This window comes from Equus przewalskii, chromosome 6 (genome assembly GCF_037783145.1).
Source record: "Equus przewalskii isolate Varuska chromosome 6, EquPr2, whole genome shotgun sequence".
NCBI classification, from domain to species: Eukaryota; Metazoa; Chordata; class Mammalia; order Perissodactyla; family Equidae; genus Equus; species Equus przewalskii.
The window spans coordinates 50,473,383-50,495,767 of NC_091836.1; the positions used below are offsets into that span (position 1 = coordinate 50,473,383).

The 22,385-nt window shown below is 40.5% G+C and overlaps 1 protein-coding gene across 4 annotated transcripts; it reads left to right on the top strand.

Annotated features, from left to right (window-relative positions):
• The first annotated feature begins 35 nt into the window (after nucleotides 1-35).
• On the top strand, nucleotides 36-22,232 carry LOC103561681 (zinc finger protein 266-like). 4 transcript variants are annotated; one of them, XM_008536421.2, is made up of 6 exons: nucleotides 36-657; nucleotides 15,501-15,574; nucleotides 16,184-16,310; nucleotides 16,903-16,983; nucleotides 17,499-17,581; nucleotides 18,074-22,232. In XM_008536421.2, the coding sequence occupies exons 1-6, from the start codon at nucleotides 36-38 to the stop codon at nucleotides 20,192-20,194; spliced, it is 3,108 nt and encodes a 1,035-aa protein (XP_008534643.1). In that variant the 3' UTR covers nucleotides 20,195-22,232. The 4 variants fall into 4 exon arrangements, with proteins under 4 accessions (XP_008534643.1, XP_070479817.1, XP_070479816.1 ...); XM_070623716.1 differs by having other exon boundaries at nucleotides 38-657; nucleotides 16,129-16,310; XM_070623715.1 differs by having other exon boundaries at nucleotides 42-673.
• Nucleotides 22,233-22,385: the final 153 nt, after the last annotated feature.

A 22,385-nucleotide genomic window follows, 5' to 3' on the forward strand; every position in this document is an offset into this window, starting at 1 on the left:
CTAAAGTCCGCGCTTGGCCTCCTCCGGCCCCGCGTATGGCCACCGCCCCTCCGCCCGTGGCCCCGCCCACAGGCCGGCCTCCGTCCTCCACGTGGGCCGGGGGCCTGTTTCCGCCCCCAGCCCCGCGCCGAGCGACCCCAGGGCCCATAGGGACCCACGCGGGAAGAACGAAGAGTTCGCTGCCGGAAATGGACGGACGTGATCGACAGCCCGAGCTCTGGAGACCCGCCCCTTACGGCCCGAGGCAGGAAGCGGAAGTGGCGTCACCAGTTCCCTTAGTCCCTTTGTCCCGTGATTCCACGTCTCTTAGATCCATTCACGTCGGTATTTTTGCGGTGTCGCCGTCCTCGCTGAGGCCAGTGAAGGGAGGGCCCTGGGCGCACGGAGGGCGTTACAGGACAGGTGCGGCCCGGGACCCGAGGGGCTCCGTAGAGAGGCCGGGCCTCCGCTCGTCCGCCCGGCCGCTGGGCCCCGCGCTGAGCCGGAGCGGGAAGGGCGCCTCGCGGGGCGTTGGCGTCCCCTGCGCTTCCCTGGTCAGAGCCTCCGAATCACCTTCGAGACTTTTCCCCAGAAGGAGAAGCAGCTCCGCTGTGCGAGTCCCGTTGCTCAGGCCCCGCGCCCTCCGGTCCTCAGGACCTGCGACCCCGCCGTGTGCCTGTGAGTCCGGGGGAAGGTGGGTCGGGGGCCTCTGCTGCTTTTCCTGGGCGACAGAACGTGTCACCGGAGAATTTGGCCTTGTCTTGGCGCGTTGTTTTCTTTTGAACATTACATACAAGTAGGAATATGAGATGCTCTTTTAGATGTCAAGGATTTGCACGTGTCTCTACGTAAGTATAAACGTGAGACCACGAGTCTACGTACTCATCTAAAGGAAGGCAAGAATACCCAGCTAGCTCTCCATCTGAGCTTCCCAGGCCCGTAGAGCCCACAGAACTTCAGAACAGGGGCCTCCAGGAGAAAACGATGGAGGCTTTGTGACACTAGTTGTAAAATTGAGTTTGCCATTAACAGGACTTTAGACTGTGTTTTTTCCATCATATTTTTCTTTCGTAAAATCTTAAACCTACGGAAGATTTGAACATCCCGTACAGGGAGTGTTCCCTGTAGTACATTGATCTATTTTTAGCATTTTGCATGTTTGCTTTCTCTGTAGATAAATAAATACATTTTATGGTGAACTATTTGAGAGTAGTAAAAATAAATTGCATTTATGATACTTGACCTTTGACAAATAAAAATGGCAAGTAATAGGATATATTGGAGAACATGAGGAAGCTATTTGGTGTAAACCTAATTCAGCCTGACCTTGTCTTTCCAAACGGGCCTGACCGTGGCTGTTGAGCACACATTGTATATCTGCTTTAGACATTCCCTATGGCAAGAGCAAAGGCTCTTGAGATAAAGGTGCAACTTCCCTCCCCCTCCCAACCTTGGCATTCCCTTGAGGATTAAGCATCTTTCCTTAGGCTGGGAACTGATTGCTGCACTCACCTGTGACCACCCAGCTCAAGACAATAGGCTTGCCTCCTGCTGCGCTTCTGAGATAGCAGACCCACTACCTGCTGTGTCCATCAAGCGCTGTGCTGACAGGGCAATCTTGTGACTGTTGTGGGAGGGACATTTCAATCATATGTGAAAAGTCCTGTTTGGGGGTGTATAACCACTCTGCATACCTCACTTCCTTGGTGCCCTTTGAAAGGCCCTGGGCCATGGTCCTCAGATTTCAGCTCAGAATAAACTCACCCAAATTTTCATTTATAGATTGGTTATGGATTATTTTCGTCGGCACCTTTAATTATATGATACTCCATCTCTTAAAGATAAGAACATTATCCTACTAAAACCACAATACTATTATTGCACCCAAGAAAGTTAAAGATAATGAAGTCGTCTCGTATCTACTCTGTGTAAAAACTAAACTTCTCTTCCATTCTTCCAAAATATGTATTTGGATCTAGGACCATATCAGTGTTTATATATGGCAGTTGTTTACATCTTTCAGTCATTTTAGTAATGGGTCGGTGGATATTATTTGTCCATCGTATTGACGTTTTGAACAGTCACACATTTTGATATTTCTGGTTTTATTTTCGTAGAAAATATATTCTTTTAGAAAGTCACACATTTTGATATTTCTGGTTTTATTTTCATAGTGTGCTTAAATCTTTCCTCCATTTCTTCAGTTTCCTCTCAGCTAGTAAATGGGTCCAGAGCAGAGGTTGGCAAACTTTTTGTCTGAAAAGGTCCAGATAGTAAGTACTTGATGCTTTGGAAGCCTTAAGGTGTGAGAATTACTCAGCTCTGCCTTTGTAGTGGGCAAGCAGCCATAGACCTAAGGAAACAAATGGGCACAGCTGTGTTCCCACAAAGCTTTATTTACACCAACAGGCCTGTGACCAAACTGTGCCAGCTCCTCGTGTAGAGGCTTCAAAAGATCATTTCAGAATATTTTGTGAGTGATGTGTACATCAAATTGCATTCCACAGGGAAGGCAGAAATTTCTGCCATCCCTTGGTTAGTGATGCCCACTTTGATCACTTGCTTAAGGTGGTGATCAGCAGAGTGCTCTGGTTTAAAGATAGACTTTTCCTTGTGAATAGGAAAGTCACGTGTGGGTGATACTGTGAAACTCAGAATATCTTGTTCCCCAGCGACCTTTCTAACAGTTGTCTTAACATCTCTTAATCACCTGCAGTGAATAAACTTCTGTATATGTTGTTTCACATTTGTGGGGGTGTATTTTCAGGGTCAGCTGCTCAGGTTGGATTTCTAGGTCAAAAGACAAATATACATTTTCTTTTGCTTGTTGGTATAAATTTCCTTCCATAGGTCTTAGGCCATTTGTACTTTCTGAATCAACATTTTAAAAACATGTCAGAAAATTATGGAGAAATATAAGGAACAAATTTTAGTGTTAACTTCAAGGCACTTGTTTTCAGAAAGAATATCCTGCCCACTCATTCTGAGTAAAAATATTCAAATACCTTTTCAGATGTCCTGTCTTTTTGTTTCTATTACATTGTGCACAGCCATTTTATGTGAGTCTTATTTAAGTTTTATGTTGTAATTCTATTTTGTGTTCCTTTTTTTGTGCATTCTATATTATAATATGATGGTGGGTAATGGCATTTGTCTAACAATCTACAAATGGTCATTGAATTCCTTTAATGAGCTGGCACTGTGCAGGGACGGGAAAAAAGGCCATCCGAATGGACATAGTACTGCCAGCATGGGGCTTCCAGTCTGTCTGGGAATACAGATCTTAAGTGAATACTGGCAAGTTGTGGTATGGACATCAGAATGGCTTGATAGGAGGTGGTAGTACATAGTGAGAGGGATTGATATTTATGTTGTGAGTCAAAGCATCAGTAGGATTGACCTGGTCAGGTCCTTGAGCTGTTGTGAGGATTTACAGAGTGGGTGAGGACATCTCAGAAGAAGGGAACTTGATGAGCAAAATACAACATAGTTGAGACCTTGGTGCGTTTCTTAAACTGAGGAGAGAGGCTTGGCAGAAGCAGAACAGACAAAGTGGTGGGAGACAGAGTGGAGAGCAGGAACAGGACCAGGGGAATGAGGTGCTCTAGACAATATTCTAAGGCCATGGGGGCTGACCCCGTGGCCGAGGGGTTAAGTTTGTGCGCTCCGCTGCAAGGGGCCCAGTGTTTCGTTGGTTCGAATCCTGGGTGCGGACATGGCACTGCTCATCAAACCATGCTGAGGCGGTGGCCCATATACCACAACTAGAAGGACCCACAACGAAGAATATACAACTATGCACCGGGGGACTTTGGGGAGAAAAAGGAAAAAAATAAAATCTTAAAAAAAAAAATTCTAAGGCCGTGGAAATTTCTGAGATGTTTTAGCAGGAGAGTGATTTGAATCCATTACAACTTAAATAGAACCCACTAACTCCTGCTTTGAGAAGGAACTTCGGGAAAGATGAGGATGAAGGCATGGAGTCAAGATAGAATCTTAAGATGAATAAGTTTTCAGATACCCTTATGGAACCTAGATGTGGATGATTGTTATGGAAAAGAAACTAAAAGATTTGAGAGTTTTGTAGAAGGCAAAAGTGAAAGAATCTAGATATTTCCTTCATCTGTTCTTTTACTAGAGGTGATACCACCACTTAATGAATGTTTGAATGCTTGATAGTGCTCAGTGAAAAAGTACAACTCAGGCTGTTATTAGGAAACTTGTGAACTATTGGAGGAGGCAAACATCTCTCCAAGGAAATAAATGTATTATTACAAATTGATTAGAGTTCTGGAGCTAAAATAGAGGAGAGTATTATTTTCTGTATCTTTATATGGGAGCAGGTGAAGGTAAGAGAGTTGATAAATATTTTAAGTCCTAAAAAGACAAGGCACACAAGTTAGCCATGTTGGAAGGGATGGGAGTAGATGGGAAAGCGTTCTGTATTTGGTTGATTCCATTTCTAGGGTGAGAGAGGGGAGAGCATCAAGGCTTGCTCCCAGATTTGACAGTGGAGACATTTTATTTGGTTGGCATAAATTCTGAGGGAGGATTCTACTCTTCACTGTATACGTGACTTGAAAAATAAGTGATATCTGTTCAAATGCTGTGAATCAAGAGAAAAAATATGAATGTATTTTAATTTTATGAGTAGTAAGTTCAAAGAATTAGTTGGAATCAGTATCTACTATGTTATTATCAATGTTTAAATGTTTATGTTAATAAACACGCAGTGGTCTTGTAGTCCACCTGGAGATTCCGTCTCCTGCCCAGATCAGGCCTTTGATTCCCTGGCTGAACATCCAGAGTAACCCCTCCTGTTTGACTTTTTATAGACACTGATGCATCTAGGGGGCTAGAGTCACTCCACAGGTAAAGGACCAGAAGACTGGCCTGACAGTGCAAGTTGCCCAAAAACCACTGAAGGCTCCATGTGGCTTGATAATATCCATGTTACCCTCTCTCTTTGCCACTTGGGTGTCCCAATGAGCCAGCTGTGCCATAGTGTAACAATTGATGAGGGTTCTGAAGATAAAGTTGGTGAGAATGTGCAGATACTGTGATTCTGTGAATGTCTTTCCTATTGGCAAGGAGCTCAGCTCTTTCCTCAAGTCCAGTGGCTTGACTAAATGTATCCCCAAATCTCCTCTTGACTCATTTGTCCCCAGCAATCACTGTTCTTGTCGATCATCTATGAGTCTCTGTACAATCAGGAGACAGAAATCACACTCTAACTAAAACAAGACAAGTGTAATGTAAGGATACAAACAGAATTCCAACAGATATCCTGGAGTTGGTGGAGAGTCCCTCAGGAAAGCCAAGCCAGTAGGAGGGCCCTCTCCCCAAGGCTGGACTTCAGACCTTGTCAGAGAAGGTATCATGGCAGCCCATTGGATGGTGAAGACGTTCACAAGGTTGCCAGAACCAGAGGTGGTCAACAGTCAGTGGGCAGGCAGTAAGCAACCTGTGGATGCACACAAGTCCTGAGTGGTGGGTAGATGGAGAGAGGGAGTCCGGCGCCGCTATCAGTGCAAGACCTAGAGCGCTGAGGATCCAGATAAGGAGGCCGTGGGGAGCAACTGACTGGTGTGCAGAGAAGCTGAGGCTGGCGGATGAGTGCTGAGAAGACAGGGTTCCTCCCACCATTACATCCTTAGAGTAATTATGTTTCTGAAAACTGAGATATATTGTGTTATGAACATTATTTAGCTATAATCTAGGTATACTTCCAAAGTGGTGTGAAGGATCTCTGTTACCTGTTGATCACCAGTCACTGGGCGCCTTCACTGAGCCAGGCTCTGTGCCACCCTTGGTAGTGGCAAACATTCGCATCCAAAACTGACATGATGCTACCTGTGAGATGCAAAAAAAAAAAATCTCCAAAAGAATCCGATCCTGATTTCAGACAGCATTAGTACAGCTAATGTCAAAAAGCATTAGGCCAGCTGCAGAGGTCGTTATGGTAACAGATTCTGTTTCTCCAAGTATATAAAAATTTAAAAGTATATCGGCTCAATGAAATTGTTGCAGATATATAAAGCTTTGCTTGACAGAATTAGAAGAAGAAGTAGACATGTCTTTTGGGAGATCTTTTAATATATTTTGCTCATAGTGTCAAACTAAACAGTAGAGTAAAATTCAGTGGGGATATACTTTGGAAGTACTGTGTGAGCTGCCTAATGTACAGATACAGAATGGTGTGTCTCGTGACATGGAATTCAGAAGTTGCTCGTCTGAGAGAAAGGGGGAAGGAATGGCCTGGAAAGAGCAGGAAGGCTTCGTAGAGAGGTGCCTTTGTTGTGTATCTTGTTTAGGCTGGGGATTACATGAGAATGTGCAATTGTCACAACTTGTCCACTAAAGGCTTAAGATGTGTATTTAGTTGTAAATAGTTATATCTCCATTACAAAATAAACAGAAAACGTCAGTGAGCCCATTCAGCCCAAGGACCCCCAGATTGAGGCCCCTTGAAATAAGTACAATGATAATGTGACAGTTGACAGGAGATTTTTGTGACCATATGTTTTAGTCTTCTGAACTGTAGAGTAAGGACTGTAGAGTTGTGGGGGTGATGATATTGATTCATAGAGAAAGAACTTGGGAATTTTCAGTGGATGTGATCGTTCAAATACCATTTTTATATCGGCATTTGGCCTCTTAGTTTGTGTTTGATTTATTAAAGATTTTTTTTTTAAATTGAGGTCACCTTGGTTTATAACATAAATTTCAAGTGTACGTCATTATGTATTGACTATTGTATAGACTGCGTTGTGTTCCCCACCAAAAGTGTAGTTGCCATCCGTCACCATACACGTGTGCCTCTTAATTCCTCTCACCCTCCCCACACCCTTTTCCCTTCTGGTAAAGACCAGGCTGTTCTCTGTATGTATACGTTTATTTGTTTATCTTCCACATGTAAGTGAAGCGATATGGTAATTATCTTTCTCCCTGTGAGTTACTTGACTTAGCATAATCCCCTCGAGTTTCATTCACCTAGTTGCAAATGGTAAGATTTTGTCTTGCACGCACACACACACACACAGACACACCACCACCTCTTTATCCATCATCTGTGGATGGGCACTTAGGTTGCTTCCAAGTCTTAGCTATTGTGTATGATGCTGCGGTGAATATAGGGGTGTGTGTATCTTTTTGAATTACTGTATTTCTGTTCTTTGGATAAATATCCATACGTGGAATCGCTGGATCATACGATATTTGGATTTTAATTTTTTCAGGAATCTCCGTAGTATTTTCCCCTGTGGCTGCTCCAATTCACATTCCCACCAGCAGTGTACAAGGATTCCTTTTTTTCCACATCCTCTCCAACACTTCTTATATTTTGTCTTTTAATAGCCATTCTGATGGGCATGAGGTCTTATGTCGTTGTAGTTTTGACTTGCATTTCCCTAGCAATTATGATGTTAAATATCTTTCCATGTGCCTCTTGGCTGTCTGTGTATCTTCTTTGGAAAATGTACATATCCTCTGCCCATTTTTAAAAAATTATTTTGTTAAGGTCATATTGATTTATAATGTGTAAATTTCAGGTGTGTGTTATTGTATTTCAGCTTCTGTATAGATTTCATTGTATTCACTGCCAATAGTCTAGTTATTACCCATTACCACACATATGTGCCCCTTTTCCCCTTTTGCCTTCTCCCCACACCCTTCCCCTCTGGTAACCACTAATCCCTATGCCTTATTCATGTGTTTGTTTCTTTTCTGCATATGAGTGAAGTCATATAGTATTTGTCTTTTTGTGGCTTATTATGCTTAGCATAATAGCCGCAAGGTCCGTCCTGGTTGTCAGAAATGGCATGATTTTGTAGTTTTTGATGATTGAGTAGTATTCCACTGTGTCATTGTAATTGTGCTTTGCATTCTCCCAATAATTAGTGATGTTAAACTTCTTTTCATGTACCTGTTGGCTGTCTGTATATCTTTGGGAAAATGTCTGTTCATACTCTCTGCCCATTTGTTGATTGGGTTGTTCATTCTTTTCTTTTGAGTTGTATGAGTTCTTTATATAGTTTGGAAGTTAACCCCTTGCTGGATATATGATTTGCAAATATTTTCTCCGAGTTAGTGGGTTGTTTTTCGTTTTGTTGATGGTTTCTCTTGGCTTGCAGAAGCTTTTACTCTGATGTAGTCTCATTGGTTTACTTTTCCTTTTGTTTCCCTTACCTGAGTAGACATGATATTCGAAAAGATATTACTAAGACCAATGTCGAAGAACATAGTCTTTTTTTCTTCTGGGAATTTTATGGTTTTAGGTCTTAACATTCAAATCTTTAATCCATTTTCAGTTAATTATTGTGTATGGTGAATTATAATGATCTACTTTCATTCTTTTGCATGTGGCTCTCCAGTCTTCCCAATGTCATTTATTGAAGAGAGTTTCTTTTCTCCATTGTATGTTTTTGGCTCCTTTGTCAAAGATCACCTATCCGTAGACGTGTGGTTTTATTTCTGGGCTTTCAATTCTGTTCCATTGATCTGTGTGTGTGTTTTTCTGCCAGTACCATGCCGTTTTGATTTGTATAGCTTTGTAGTATATATTGAAATCAGGGAGTGTGATATCTCCTGCTTTGCTGTTTTTTTCTCAGGATTGCTTTGACTATTTGGGTTCTTATGCTTTTCTGTATAAATTTTAGGATTCTTTATATTTCCGTGGAGAATGTAATTGGGATTCTGATTGGGATTGCATTAAATCTGTAGGTTGCTTTAGGTAATATGGACATTTTAGCTATGTTAATTTTTCCAATCCATGAGCATGGAATATCTTTCTATTTCTTTATGTCTTCTTCAGCTTCTTTCAAGAATGTCTTACAGTTTTCAATGGACAGATTTTCCACATCCTTGATTAAATTTATCCCTAGATATTTTTTTTAGTGATTGTAGATGGGATTGTACTCTTGATTTCTCTTTTTGCTGCTTGGTTGTGTATTCCAATGCAACTGATTTTTTATGTTGATTTTGTGGCCTGTAAATTTCCTATATTCATTATTTCTAGTAGCTTTTTCATGGATTCTTTAGGGTTTTCTATATATGAAATCATATCTGCAAATAATGTCACTTTTACTTTTTCCTTTCCAGTTTGCATCCCATCTTTTTCTTGTTCTTGCTTAATTGCTGTGGCTAGGACTTTCAAATACTATGTTGAATAAGAGTGGTAAGAGTGGGCATCTTTCTCTTGTTCCCGTTCATCAAGGAATAGCTTTGTTTTTCAGTGGTAAGTATGACGATGGCTGTGGGTTTGTTGTATATAACCTTTATTATGTTGAGATACTTTCCTTCTATACCCAATTTATGGAGAGTTTTTATCATAAATGGCTGTTGAATCTTGTCAAATGCTTTCTCTGCATCTGTCGAGATGCTCACATGAGTTTTAGTCTCCATTTTGTTAATTTGGTGTATCACATTGATTTGTCCGTGTTGAACCTTCCTTGCATCCCTGACATAAATCCCATTTGATTGTGGTGTATGATCCTTTTAATGTGTGGTTCTATTCAGTTTACTACTATCTTGTTGAAGATTTTTGCATAAATATTCGTCAGCAATAGTGGCCTGTAATTTTCCTTTTTTGTTTTGTCCTTGTCTGGTTTTGGTATCAGGATAATATTGGCCTAGTAAAATGAGTTAGAAGCATCCCGTCTTCTTCACTTTTTTGGAAGGATTTGAGAAGGATAGGTGTTAAATCTTAGAATGTTTGCTAGAATTCACCAAAAAAGCCATCTGGTCTTGCACTTTTGTTTTTGGGGAGGTTTTTGATTATTGCTTCACTTTCTTTGTTGTGATAGGTCTACTCAGATTCTCTATTTCTTCTTGATTCAGTTTTGGGAGATTGTGTGATTCTAAGAATTTTTCTCTTCTAGTTTATGCAATTTGTTGTGGTGTAGGTTTTCATAGTATTCTCTTGTAATCCTTTTTATTTCTGTGGTATCTGTTATAATTTCTCTTATTTCATTTCTGATGTTATTTTTTTTAGTCTTCCTTTTTTTTTCCATGGTGAGTGTAGCTAAGGGTTTGTCAATTTTGTTTATCTTTTTAAAGAACCAGCTCTAAGTTTCATTGACCTTTTCTGTTGTTTGTTTTAATCTCTGTTTCACTCACTTCTACTCATTTTTGTTGTTTCCTTCCTTCTGCTGTCTTGTTCTTTCTTTTCTAGTTGTTTTTAGGTGCAGTGTTAGATTGTTTTGTTTCTTGATGTAGGTCTGTATTCTTATAAACTTCCTTATGAGTACTTTTTTTGCTTCATTTCATAGGTTTTGCTGTTATGTTTACATTTTCTTTTGTCACTAGGTGGGTTTGGTTTCTCCTTCTGTTCTTTTTTTTCATTGAACCAAAAGTTGTTCAGCCCTTTGTTTAGTCTCTGTCTATTTGTGACTTTCCCAACTTGCCTCTTGTTAATTTCTAGTTTCATACCATGCAGTTAGAAAAGATGCTTGATATGATTTCAATCTTCTTAAATTTAATGAGACTTCTTTTGTTTCCCAGCATACAGCCTATCTTTGAGAATGTTCCATGTGCACTCAAAAAGAATGTGTATTTTGCTGCTTTTGAATTGAATATTCTATATCCTTCTATCAAGTCCTTCTGGTCTAGTGTTTCACGTAAGGGCAGTGTTTCCTTGTTGACTCTCTGGTTGAAAGTTCCGTTGATTTTATTGGTGTAAAGTCACTACTATTATTGTGTTGCTGTCATTTTCTCTCTTTAGTCTGTTAATGGTTGTTTTAGGTATTTTGGTTCTCTCTGTGTTAGCTGTATATATATTAATAAAAGTTCTGTCTTCTTTGTGGAATGGCCCCTTTATCATTATATAATTTCTATCTTTGTCTCTTGCTATCTTTTTTTAGCTTTAAGTCTGTTTTGGCTGATGTAAGTGTGGCTACACCCACTTTCTTTCGGTTGTTATTTGCTTGGAGTATCATCATCCATTCCTCCACTCTCAGCCTATGGTTGTATTTAGAGTTGAAATGTGTCTCCAGGAGGCAGCTTATTGTTAGGTTTTGTTTTGTAATCCATCCAACCACTGTGTGTATTTCAATTGGTGAATTCATTTTTACATTTCACTGTTAACTTTATAGTGGTTATTGATATGTGAGGGCTTAGCACTGCCATTTTATCATTTACTCTCTGGTTTTTCTGTATTTGTATTGTTTCTGTTTCCTTGTGTTTGTGTCTGCAATTTCAATTTGGTGGTTTTCTGTGATGTGTTTCTCAGTTTCCTTTTTTATATATATATATATGTTTTGTGACTCTGCTCTGAATTTTTGTTTGTGATTCATGTGGTTACCATGAGGTTTCTATAAAAGATTCACAGTCCTTTTTCTGCTGATAGCATCTTATCTCCATTTGTCTGTGCAAGTTCCATCCTTTTCCTCTTCCCATTCTGTGTTTTTGTTGTCACAAGTTATCCCTTTGTATATTGTGAGTCTGTGGCTGAACTTAAGTGTTTGTAGTTATTTTTAATACTTCCTTTGAGCCTTTATGTTCTTATTGTTTACTATCCTATTCTGATACCGAGTTGCAGCTTTCAGATTCTTTTTATCACCTTGTGCAAACTTTGTATACTTTTGCCTTTCTGTTTCAGGAGGGGGGTTCCTTTCAGCATTTCTTGTAAGGAAGATCTAGTGGTGATGAACTCCCTCACCTTTTGTTTTTCTGGGATAGCGTTTATTTTTGCTTCATATGTGAAGGATGACTTTGCTGGATAAAGTATTCCTAGCTGACACTGTTTATCTTTCAATATTTTGAATATATCATTTCATTCTTTTCTAGTCTAAAGTTTTTGCTGAGAAACCCACTGATAGCCTAATGGGGCTTCCTTTGTAAGTTATTTTTTCTCCCTGAATGCCCTTAATATTTTTTCTTTGTCATTGACTTGTGACAGTTTTAGTATAATGTGTAATGAGAACATCTTTTTGGGTTGAGATAATTAGGTGTTTCTTTTAGTTTCAGGTCCTTTTACATCCAGTTACTTCCTTGAGTTTGGCAAGATCTCAGCTATTTCTTTATATAAGTTCTGTGTTCATTTCTCCTTCTCTTCTCCTTTTGGGATACCCATTATCTTTTTGTTGGTTTTCTTAATATAAGAGTTGGATGTTTCTCATAGAATTTCTTCATTTAAAAAAAAATCTTAGCTCTCTCTCCTTTTCCACCTGAATCATTTCTAGATTTGTGTCTTTGATCTTGCTAATTCTCTCTTCCATATGGTCTCCTATATTCCCAGTGCTTTCTACTTTATGCTTAATCTCATTTATTGTGCTCTTCAGCTCCAGAATTTTTTCAGTTTCTGTCTCTAGTGAAGTGTTCTTTCTGTTCATTAATTTTATTCCTAAGTTCATTGAACTGCCTGTCTGATTGTTCTTGTATGCTGTTGTGTTTGTTCATGACAGCTGTTTGAATTCTCTGTCAGATCGCAGTCTTCTGTGACTTCAGGTTTGGTTTCTAGAGACATGTCGTGTTCTTTTTATGCTACCTGGTTACTGTTGTTCTTCATGGTGCTTAATGAGTTGTTCCTCTGTCAGTGCATTTGTGGTAGGAAACATTTTTCTTGTTTAGGTAGGCTTTGTTTATTTTCATTTTAGGCAGCTTCTGGTTGTATTTCAGAGCCTGTGCTTTCCACCCTCCACTGTCTCTGCCAGAGGAGTCATCAGTGCCCTCATTGTGCTGCTTCTGTCTCCAAGATTGCTGGTACCTTTCTGCCTACAATCTTGCTGCAGTTGTGGGTCTTGCCCCCAGGGTCACCAGGGTGCAAGCACCTCTGCTGCCTCTGGGGGTTCACCTGAGTCACAGGTTCCCTCAGTGCAGCAGGGGAACAGGGAGAGTGAGGCAGGAGCTGGCATCACAGGCATTTTTGCCCCATCTGAGTTTTTGGATCTGCATGTGGTGCTGCTGTCGGGGGTGGGGGTGGGAGATAGAAATTTCATGTGCCTCTGCAGCTGGGGAGGACCTGGATCTCTGGCCTCATCATTGCTCTTGTCTGACTCTCCATGGGCTCTCCACATTCTTGGGTGCTCCTCCCACGTTTGCTCCTTTTACTGCTGCTCCTGGGTTATCTGGGGGTTTAACAATCCAGCTGCTGGGGATGCTGGGTGTGCAGGTGTTATCATTCCTGCTGTATTGGCCAGGTTCATGGAAGACACTGCCACCATCAGAAGGGGAGCAGTACCTGGGTCACAAGTGCCACTTAGGTTCCCTAAGTTCTGGTTTCTGGTGCCTGTGTGATTCCTGGAACTTCAGGGCACAGGCGCTCCTTCCACCACCAGGGACCTGATGTATTGTATGCAGCATCTGCTTCTGGCAGGACCAGTGTCAGGGGCAATGCCACCAGGGGATGAGTTATGGGCACCACTGTGGCTCTGAAACCTCAGGTCTCAGGTGCCACCTGGCACTGCTTGCTGAGGGAGAGGAACTGAGCCATGAGTGCCCCTGTGGCTGTTACAGCCTCTGGTCTTGGGCACCAAGATGCATTATTCCTGGAATATCAGGTCACAGACACTGCTGCCACTACCTGGGGTTTCTGGGTCTTGGATGCAGCCTCTGCTGCTGGAAGAGCTGGTCTCCAGTGCTGCCACCAGGGTAGGTGGAAGGGACTGGGGTACAGTCATCTCAGTTCCTGGTGCCTCCATCAGCATGGGCTAGCTGAATTCCTGGGGCGTCCATTTATGTGCATTATCTCAGTTCTTGAAGCCTCTGCTTACCGATGTGGCTGCAGATCCTGGAATTCTGGTCTCAGGAGCTGCTGATGCTGCTCCACTGCTTCCACGCTGTACGGGAAGTCCAGTCAGCCCACCTGCAGATGAGAGATGTTTGGAGCTCTCGGGTGTCCAGGAGCGTGTGCAGAGTCCTTTGTTGGCTTGTGGAATGTCCTACTGGTTGTAACTTAGAGAGGAGAGACAAAGGCAACAACTCACTCCACCTGGACCCAGACATCACAGCAAAGGTTATTGGTTTTTAACAAAAAGAAGTTAGCCTTAAAATACAGAACATTAAAAGACAATTTAAGAAACATGAAGGAAGTCTACGGAAGAAATTGATAAATATAACAGCCAGTTGAGTGGAGAAGTGGAAGTGATAACTGAAATGAAAGGGTAGTTGTCTGAAAAAACTCATAAAGTAGACAGCTGTTGGGGAAAGTTTCATATGGCCTTGCCCCTTTCCCGAGCTCAGGGTAGAGTGCAAATGTGTTTGATTAGACTTTCTAACTAAGACCTGTGGCCACTTCCCAGTACTTCAGTGTTTTCTGAGTTCTTTTGTATAAGCATTGACATAGTTTCTCTAATCTTTTAGGGTCAGATGTGGAGGACCTCATGACTATTTTACTTTTCTTCTGTTTTCTTGTGCAGGAGCCAATAGAATATATGTGCTGTGTGTGTGTGTGTGTGTGTGTGTGTGTGTGTGTGTGTAGGACACTTGTTATTTTCTCACCTGCTTGATTGTTTTCCCATATTAGTTTTGAATTGATGTATCAATTCTTAGTCTATTGTCTATGTTCTCCAATAGGAATGTTGGATCTTTAATATCTAGGACATGCTTTGTATGCGTCACTGCTCTCAACTAACTGTCTAAACTCAGGGACACAGTTTCTTCATTGCTTAGTGAAAGAATAAAGGAATAATTCAGCATTAAGAACTTAAAGGGAGGCCTAAAGCTTCAGACTTCTGCAGCATCCATCAAGGGAAGCTCAGGAGTGTTTCTTCCCGTCATATGCCCAGGAACAGCCTCACACAGTGCTGTCCGGTAGAACGTGTAGATTAGGTGTCTAATGACAATATTTTCTTAAGCATGTAAGCAGTATAAAAAAGTTGTGATATTTTACATTATTTTGTTTTCTACATTCGAAGTTTTCTATGTTCCCTGGACACTAAGTTTTTATCGGATAGACTTGATTTGTGTTTACGTCATATGGTATTTATAGTTGACAGAGTAGATTCAAATATTTAAGTTGTTCCAAATACATAAGTAAGTTCGACATCTGGTATAGATGGTCCTCAGTAAATGACAGTGATGTTACTGATACTTTTGTTACAAAGCATACGGTTTTAATAGCTTTGCACAATACAGAGTCCTTTGTTTTAGACCTGAGCAGTCAAGCTGCTGGTTTATTCAAGAGGCGCTTAGGTGGGCCAGAGAATGCTGTGCTCTAAGTCACCTTCCTGGTACATATGCCTTAGAGAGAATGGCTGCATAATCTCATTCATCAAGTTTATTGCCTTGACAACTGAAGAGACACATTCCTCAGGACTTAAGTTTCCTTCTCTGTAAAATGAACCCACTGTGCTTTTCCTGATGGGCAGCATGGCTCGCAATCCCCTTTTGTGGCTCCAGATGAGACAGGGCTCCTCTGACATTTGATGGCAGTGGTGTGTGTATGTGTGTGTGTGTGTGAGAGATTTCTCAAGTGTGCAGGGATATTTGGGAGTTTCAATCCAGAATGGAATGACTTCCAGGCAGGTGAAGGTGGGAATTATGATCATCTGTGGCATCCTCATGCCTTCTTTCTTTTCTCCTAGGTCATGTTTCTGCCTTCCTGAGGAAGACAGAAGCAGAAAGGATGGTGACTGACTGTTTGACTAGTTGTTCTCAGGTAATTAGGAAGTCTGTCCTTCTACAAAGTGACATATTACATCCACCAGTTAAACACATTTCCTTCTAGATAGAGCTGTCTCCAGAGTTTCTTAAAGAAATCAAGCCATAGCAGGACTGAGTCCCTGTTGAATTCCCTCCCAAAATGGAACGTCTCCTGTTGGTTCCTGTGAATAATCTCAGTGTTTTGATAATTACCTTCTGCTATTGTCTCTTATCATGGCAACTGCATATTTTTTGCTTTGCCGTGTGCTCTGACAGCTAACGAAGATGAACGTGTGCATTTCTCAAAGAATTTATTCATTCATCAACTTTTAGGAGTCTGCAGCTTGCTCAGTGCTGTCCTGCAAGAGGGAAATAAGACATGAAGAGCCTTTAGTCTAGTTGTGGTGAGATAAGTTCATGTGTTAGAGCTTCCATTAAAGCCATGACTGCAGGATATCAGCCGTGAGTGAGCTTAGATAGAAGAGTATCTAGGAGAATTGCTCCTTGGGGCGATGATAAGACACTTTGAAACCCTCTGTTGCCATTGGGTCTTCCGTTTTCATTTCCTAGTGAACGGTGGTGGCAATGTTTCTTTATTGAATCCAGCGTGTGTGTGATGGTTTAGGACTCACTCACCTTCGCTGATGTGGCTGTGGACTTCACCCAAGAGGAGTGGACTTTACTAGAGCCAACTCAAAAAAATCTCTACAGAGACGTGATGCTGGAGACCTACAAGAACCTGAGCACAGTAGGTAAGCCTGCCATCCTTCCTGTAGCCTCTTACAAAACAGGTATCTATGATATGTTTACTGTGTGCCAGTGCTGGTGATGAGAAACCTGCACATGAATGGAGAGAGTCTCTAGTCTCTACACTAACGGGTTTAATCTAGTCTGCTTTCTGTAAAAGTGTGGTCATAGCACTTAGATCATCCCCATCACTCTCTTAGAAATGTGCATTCTCAGACTCTGCCTTTGACATAGTGAATGAAACTCTGGCATTGGGTGAGACGTGCATTTTAATGAAAACACTGGACATGATTCTAATGGACAATAAAATGTGACAACCACTCGTGTAGTGGTTTCTCCATGAGAATGAACATGACTTTTTTCACTTAACTATTTCAATAAAAGTCTTAATGCCTTGTAATTTGTATATATACATCTGAACATGGGTTTCAGGGGCCAGAGATAATCTTCTGATGCACAGAATGGGGAGGTATTTGCATTTTTATCTCTTTGAAATAATTTTACTGCTTTCATTAGAAATATGGGAAGTGATTCATGGGAAAGTTTGTCATCTTTTGCAGGTGACTTTTCCATTAATACTTCTTTCCCTGTGAACAGAGTATCAGTTGTTCAAACCCAGTTTGATCTCTTGGTTGGAAGAAGAAGAGTTGAGGGCAGTGGAGGGAGGAGTTTTCCAAGGTGAGTGAGTATGAAGAACTCCCCTGGTAATGAAAATGGTGACTGTGTTTGGAATCACAATAAGGAAACTTTAAGACATGCTTTCTCTAGGAAGCTGTCGTTGGTCTCTGAAGCTTTGGGATATTGTCAGCTTCTCATATGTTCTTACTTTACATTTACTCACAATTTCCTATGATCTCAGAGAGTGACTTACCCTGTGTCTTTTTTAACTATCATTTTGATACATTCCCTCTGTCTAGAACGCTCCTGCTTTCTATCCCTGATGGTATTCTGTTTCTTTTTCCCATTGTATTTAATTTTCATTGAATCATTTTAATCAACTACTGAATTTTGACTACATCTCCTTTTCATTGCTAAATTTTTTGCATAGCCAAACTCCTCAAATCTAATTTGCCCTTTTGTTTTCCTAGTGTGTTTAATTTGGAAATAATACAAATGAGCCTTATTATTTTTAACTCTTTAACTTACATTTCATTCTGCAAATTCCTACATTTGTTTATTCTGTTTTATTTTAGAATGGGAAATGCAGCCTAAAAGCAAAGACTCAGCAATTCCACAGCATATTTTGGGGGAAAATACATCCAATAGGATAGAAATGGTAAGATAAGTATGCTTTAAAGGAGATGTTTCTTATTTTCTACTTTTAGAAAAGATAGAGATTTTCATTAGGCAGGACATGAGCACAAGTGATAAGTATTTGAGATAAGTGGCATTCACCCAAGACAGCAGTGTCTCTTTAGACATATTCTGAATATGATGAATTTCACAGTGTTTTAAATCCAGCTTGAAGCTAGTGTCTTGAAATTCCTAGAAGGACTCTTTCCCTCTTATCTAACTAAACATTGAATTTTTAAAGCAATTCAATGAAATTGTATACGAAACTTTTAGCATTAGAGTAGATGACCTCATTCTTGCAGAAGGTTTCCATCATTCAGCTTGAAATTACTCAACAGGGTAGGAAGCATGTGAATGTAATGGAAATGACAAAAGCCATCATCGCCATCATAATGATGTTTCTGTTATGTGATGGGTAGTATCAGTTAATGAGGCTGAGAAGTCTTTGAATCATCATTCTTCCATTCATCAACAGGAAAGAATCCACAATGGGTGGGAACTCTGTGATTGTGAGCAATGTGGGAAAGTCTTCAGTGAACATTCATGTCTTAAGACACACAGGAGAACTCCAAATGGAGGCAACACTCGTGAGGATAATCAGTTTGGAAAAAGCTTCCTTACTCTACACAAGAAAACCTCACCTGGAGAGAAAATTTCCGTGTTTAATCTGTGGGGTAAAGCCATCAGCCCGACTCCAGATGTTGTGTACTATAAAACTAACATGGAAGAGAAAGCCTCCAAATGCAGTGACAGTGGGAAAGCCTTTGTTAATCAGTCTTGTTTTCAGGCACCAATGAGAACTCACAATGGAGAAAATCTTTCTGAATGGAAGGAAGATGGGAGAGCTTTTATTCAGTCCACAAGCCTTGGTGTGCATGTACAAACTCACACTACTGTTAACAATTGTTATAAATATAAGGAATGTGGAAAATCCTTTATACAGTCCACATATCTTAACACTAGTGATAAAATTCACTCTAGAATAAAACCATTTAAATGTAAGGAATGTGGGAAAGACTTTTTTCAGTCTTTTCATCTTACTGACCATGTGAAATCACACACTGAAGTGAAGCCCTTTCTTGATGAGGTATATGGAAATGCCTTTAGAAGTTACTCGTATCTTTATGTTCCCAATCAAATTTATGCTGGAGTGGAACCGTATAAATGTAAGAAGTGTAGAAAAGTCTTTAAACATTCTTTGTACGTTAATGTTCACATGGAAAGTCACACTGAAGAAGAACCTTATGAATGTGAAGAATATGGGAAAACCTTTGCTCAGTTCTCAGGCCTTACTGAACATATAAAAACTGAGGCTGGAGAGAAGACTTTTCAATGTGACAAATGTGGGAAAGCCTTTGCTACCTCCTCAAATCTTACTAAACATTTAGGATCTCACGCTGTAGAAAAGCTGTTTGAGTGTAACATATGTGGGAAACGATTTACCAGTTCTTCGTACTTAATTATTCATAAGCGTACTCACCCTGGAGAGAAACCCTATAAATGTAAGGAATGTGGGAAAAGCTTTAACCGCTCTTTCCACCTTAAAGTTCATATGCGAACTCACACTGGAGAGAAACCCTATGCATGTAAGGAATGTGGAAAAGCCTTCACTGATTCCTCAGGCCTTTTTTACCATATAAAAACTCATACTGGAGAGTTGCCCTTTAAATGTGACGCATGTGGGAAAGCCTTTGCTTTTTCCTCACATCATAGCAGACATTTTAGAACTCACACTGGACAGAAGTCTTTTGAGTGTAATATATGTGGGAAAACATTTGCTAGTTCTTCATATGTTATTGTTCACAAGCGTATTCACACTGGAGAGAAACCATTTAAATGTGAGAAATGTGGAAAAGCCTTCACTCAGTCCTCAGGCCTTACTGTTCATATAAAAACCCACACAGGAGAGAAGCCTTTTAAGTGTGACACATGTGGGAAAGCCTTTCCTACTGCTTCACACCTTACTACCCATTTTAGAACTCACACTGGTGAGAAGCCTTTTGAATGTAATGTATGTGGGAAAACATTTAACATTTCTTCGTCCTTTATCAATCACAAGCGTACTCATAATGGAGAGAAACCATTTAAATGTGAGGAATGTGGAAAAGGCTTTAAACGTTTTGTGCACCTTAACATTCACATGCGAACCCACACTGGAGAGAAACCCTATGAATGTAAGGAGTGTGGCAAAGCCTTCACTCAGTCCTCAGGCCTTACTGAACATATAAAAACTCACACTAAAGAGAAGCCTTTCAAATGTGACACATGTGGAAAAACTTTTGCTCTTTCCTCACACCGTAACAGACATCTTAGAACTCATACAGGGCAGAAGTCTTTTCAGTGTAATATGTGTGGGAAGACATTTACCAGTTCTTCATATATTTTCATTCACAAGCGTATTCATACTGGAGAGAAACCTTATAAGTGTAAGGAATGTGGGAAAGCCTTTAGTTTTTATAATTCTTTTCAGCGTCATGAAAGAACTCACCTGGAGAGAAATCTTGTCAATGTAAGGAATGTGGGAAAGCCGTCAGTAGTCCCAGTTCACTTCAAAGACATGATAGGACCATACTACAGAGATGCTCTACAAATGTAAGGAATGGGTGAAAGCCATCAGAACCTCATCACAACTCAGCATGTGAGGACTCACAGTGAAGCCATCCTGTTAAGAATCATGGGAAGCCCTTTCCTGTTTCCTCATTGAAATCTATTTGTCACATATGAGAGATCTTGTAGTGGAGAGAAATCCAACTGATGTAAGATATTTTGGAAAATTGTTCTGCAAATGTTCACTTGTGTCTCACTTTGGAGAAAAACTTTATGAATCTCAGAAGTGTCGAGTCATCATCATTTTCCATGAGATTGTTTCTCATACTTAATAAACATGGGGGTGGTTCATGGTCAAGAGAAACTGAAATAGGAAGTATGGGAAATGCTACCCTGTGTGTGAATCTTAGCATCTTCTTAGGTACGTAGTATTCTGGGTACGTTCTATGGATAGACTCTTAGCATTTTTACTTAGGCCTTGGCCATTCCTATGTGTGATGTGTGTTTTTTGCCACTGATAGGCCAGTCTAGTTGCTATACCTTCCAGGTTGCAACCTGGTCAAAAGTAGTTTGACAGGATTTATACTTAATCCTCTTCTAACCACCTGGATTCTCCTGTTGGATTGACGTGGTCTGAGTATTTGAAGATAGTGACTGCTTGACTGTGTCCAGTGCTCTCTGTACTCATTTACAGCAAGCCACTGTGCCCAAGGCAGTGGTTGAAATACGTCTGTAAATTTTGTAAAATTACCTTGTCCCTCTTACACCCGATCCTTTCAGATAAAAAGTCAGTGTCAAGCATGGAGTGAGTGTGAAAAAAGTGAGATTACACCTACTGATGTGAGCACTCCGATTTCATGACCTTTTTGGATGAACAACAACCTTACCACCTGGGGAGGGCCTTTAACCTCAAGCCATACAGGATGATGGTGAGAATAGTGAATGTTTTCTTTCACACCATACCCAACACCACATCCTAGCAAAACAATGGTACCATTTGTCTGTGTCAAGCAACAGCTGTCACTGGTGATAAGACCTGCTTCTGTGTTTGTCATCCCATCCATGGACAGTGGAAACAGAAACATTCCTGTGGATATGGCTGATCCTAATAATCTGCTCTCTTTGATGCCCTCTGTGGCAGTTCCTGAAGGTGAACCTTGGGTTTAGCAAGACCAGCACAACCTTGTTTCATCTTCAGTGATACAAATTCACATAGTCCAGATGCTCAGCAGCCTTGGATTACATCAAGTGTGGCCATCAGGCATTCAGCTGCTTGATGACACTTTCTAAACACTGCATGTTAGTCCAAAAGAAGCTTAAAAATAAATCCCAAACAAGAATTCTCTGCACATTTCTGTGACATGTTTGTATGTGGAGTATGTTATGTCGTTGTTCACTCTTGGGTGTGTATATCACTATTTAGCTGTTCTTTTGCCCCCTTTAATTATTCGCAACAACACCAAAGATCAGTAGGTTAGTTTTAACGTTTTGTGTGTGCTGAGTCAAAGCTTGGCTTTAGATGAGATATGAATTGTCTGAAAGAAGACCTATCAGTCCCACCAGATGTTGGCACTGTTGCCGGAGTCCTTGTAGGCAGTGTTTGAGGTCACTCCTGCAGATTGGCCTCGTTCTGCTACTGGCGCTCCTAGTCCCAGCATCGTCATTACATGCTGTACAAGAGAAACCAGGCAGACTTGGTCCCAGCTTTTGTTGGTCAGTGGCTAACAAGTGGTATATTCAGGTGAAAAAACTCCAAAAGCCAAAGTTATGTTAACCATATATGCTGTGATGCAGTGAGCCTTTAAAAACATTCTAAGTGGAAAGAAGTCATTGATAAGAGACTGTATGATTTCGTTTATATGGAGTGTTTAGAACATGTGAATCTATAGAGACAGGAAGAAGATTGTGTTCACCTATATATTAAGAGAGAAGGGAAGTGGGGTATTTGAAGTGATGAAAAGGTTCTAAACTTAGAATTGTACACAAGTCTGTGCATTTACTAAACCACGTTGAATTGTATAGATTTAAATCAATGAATTGTATGATATGTCCATTATATCTCAATAAAGCTGTTTGAAGAAACAAAAGAGATTATGGTAGTACCTACACCACTGGGAAGTTCTGAGCATAATTTAATGTCTCTGAAGCGTGTAGCATGGTAAGGTGTAACAAACATTAGCTACCATTATATTTTTATCACTAAATATTAAAACATAAAACTTACAACCAAAGGTTATGGT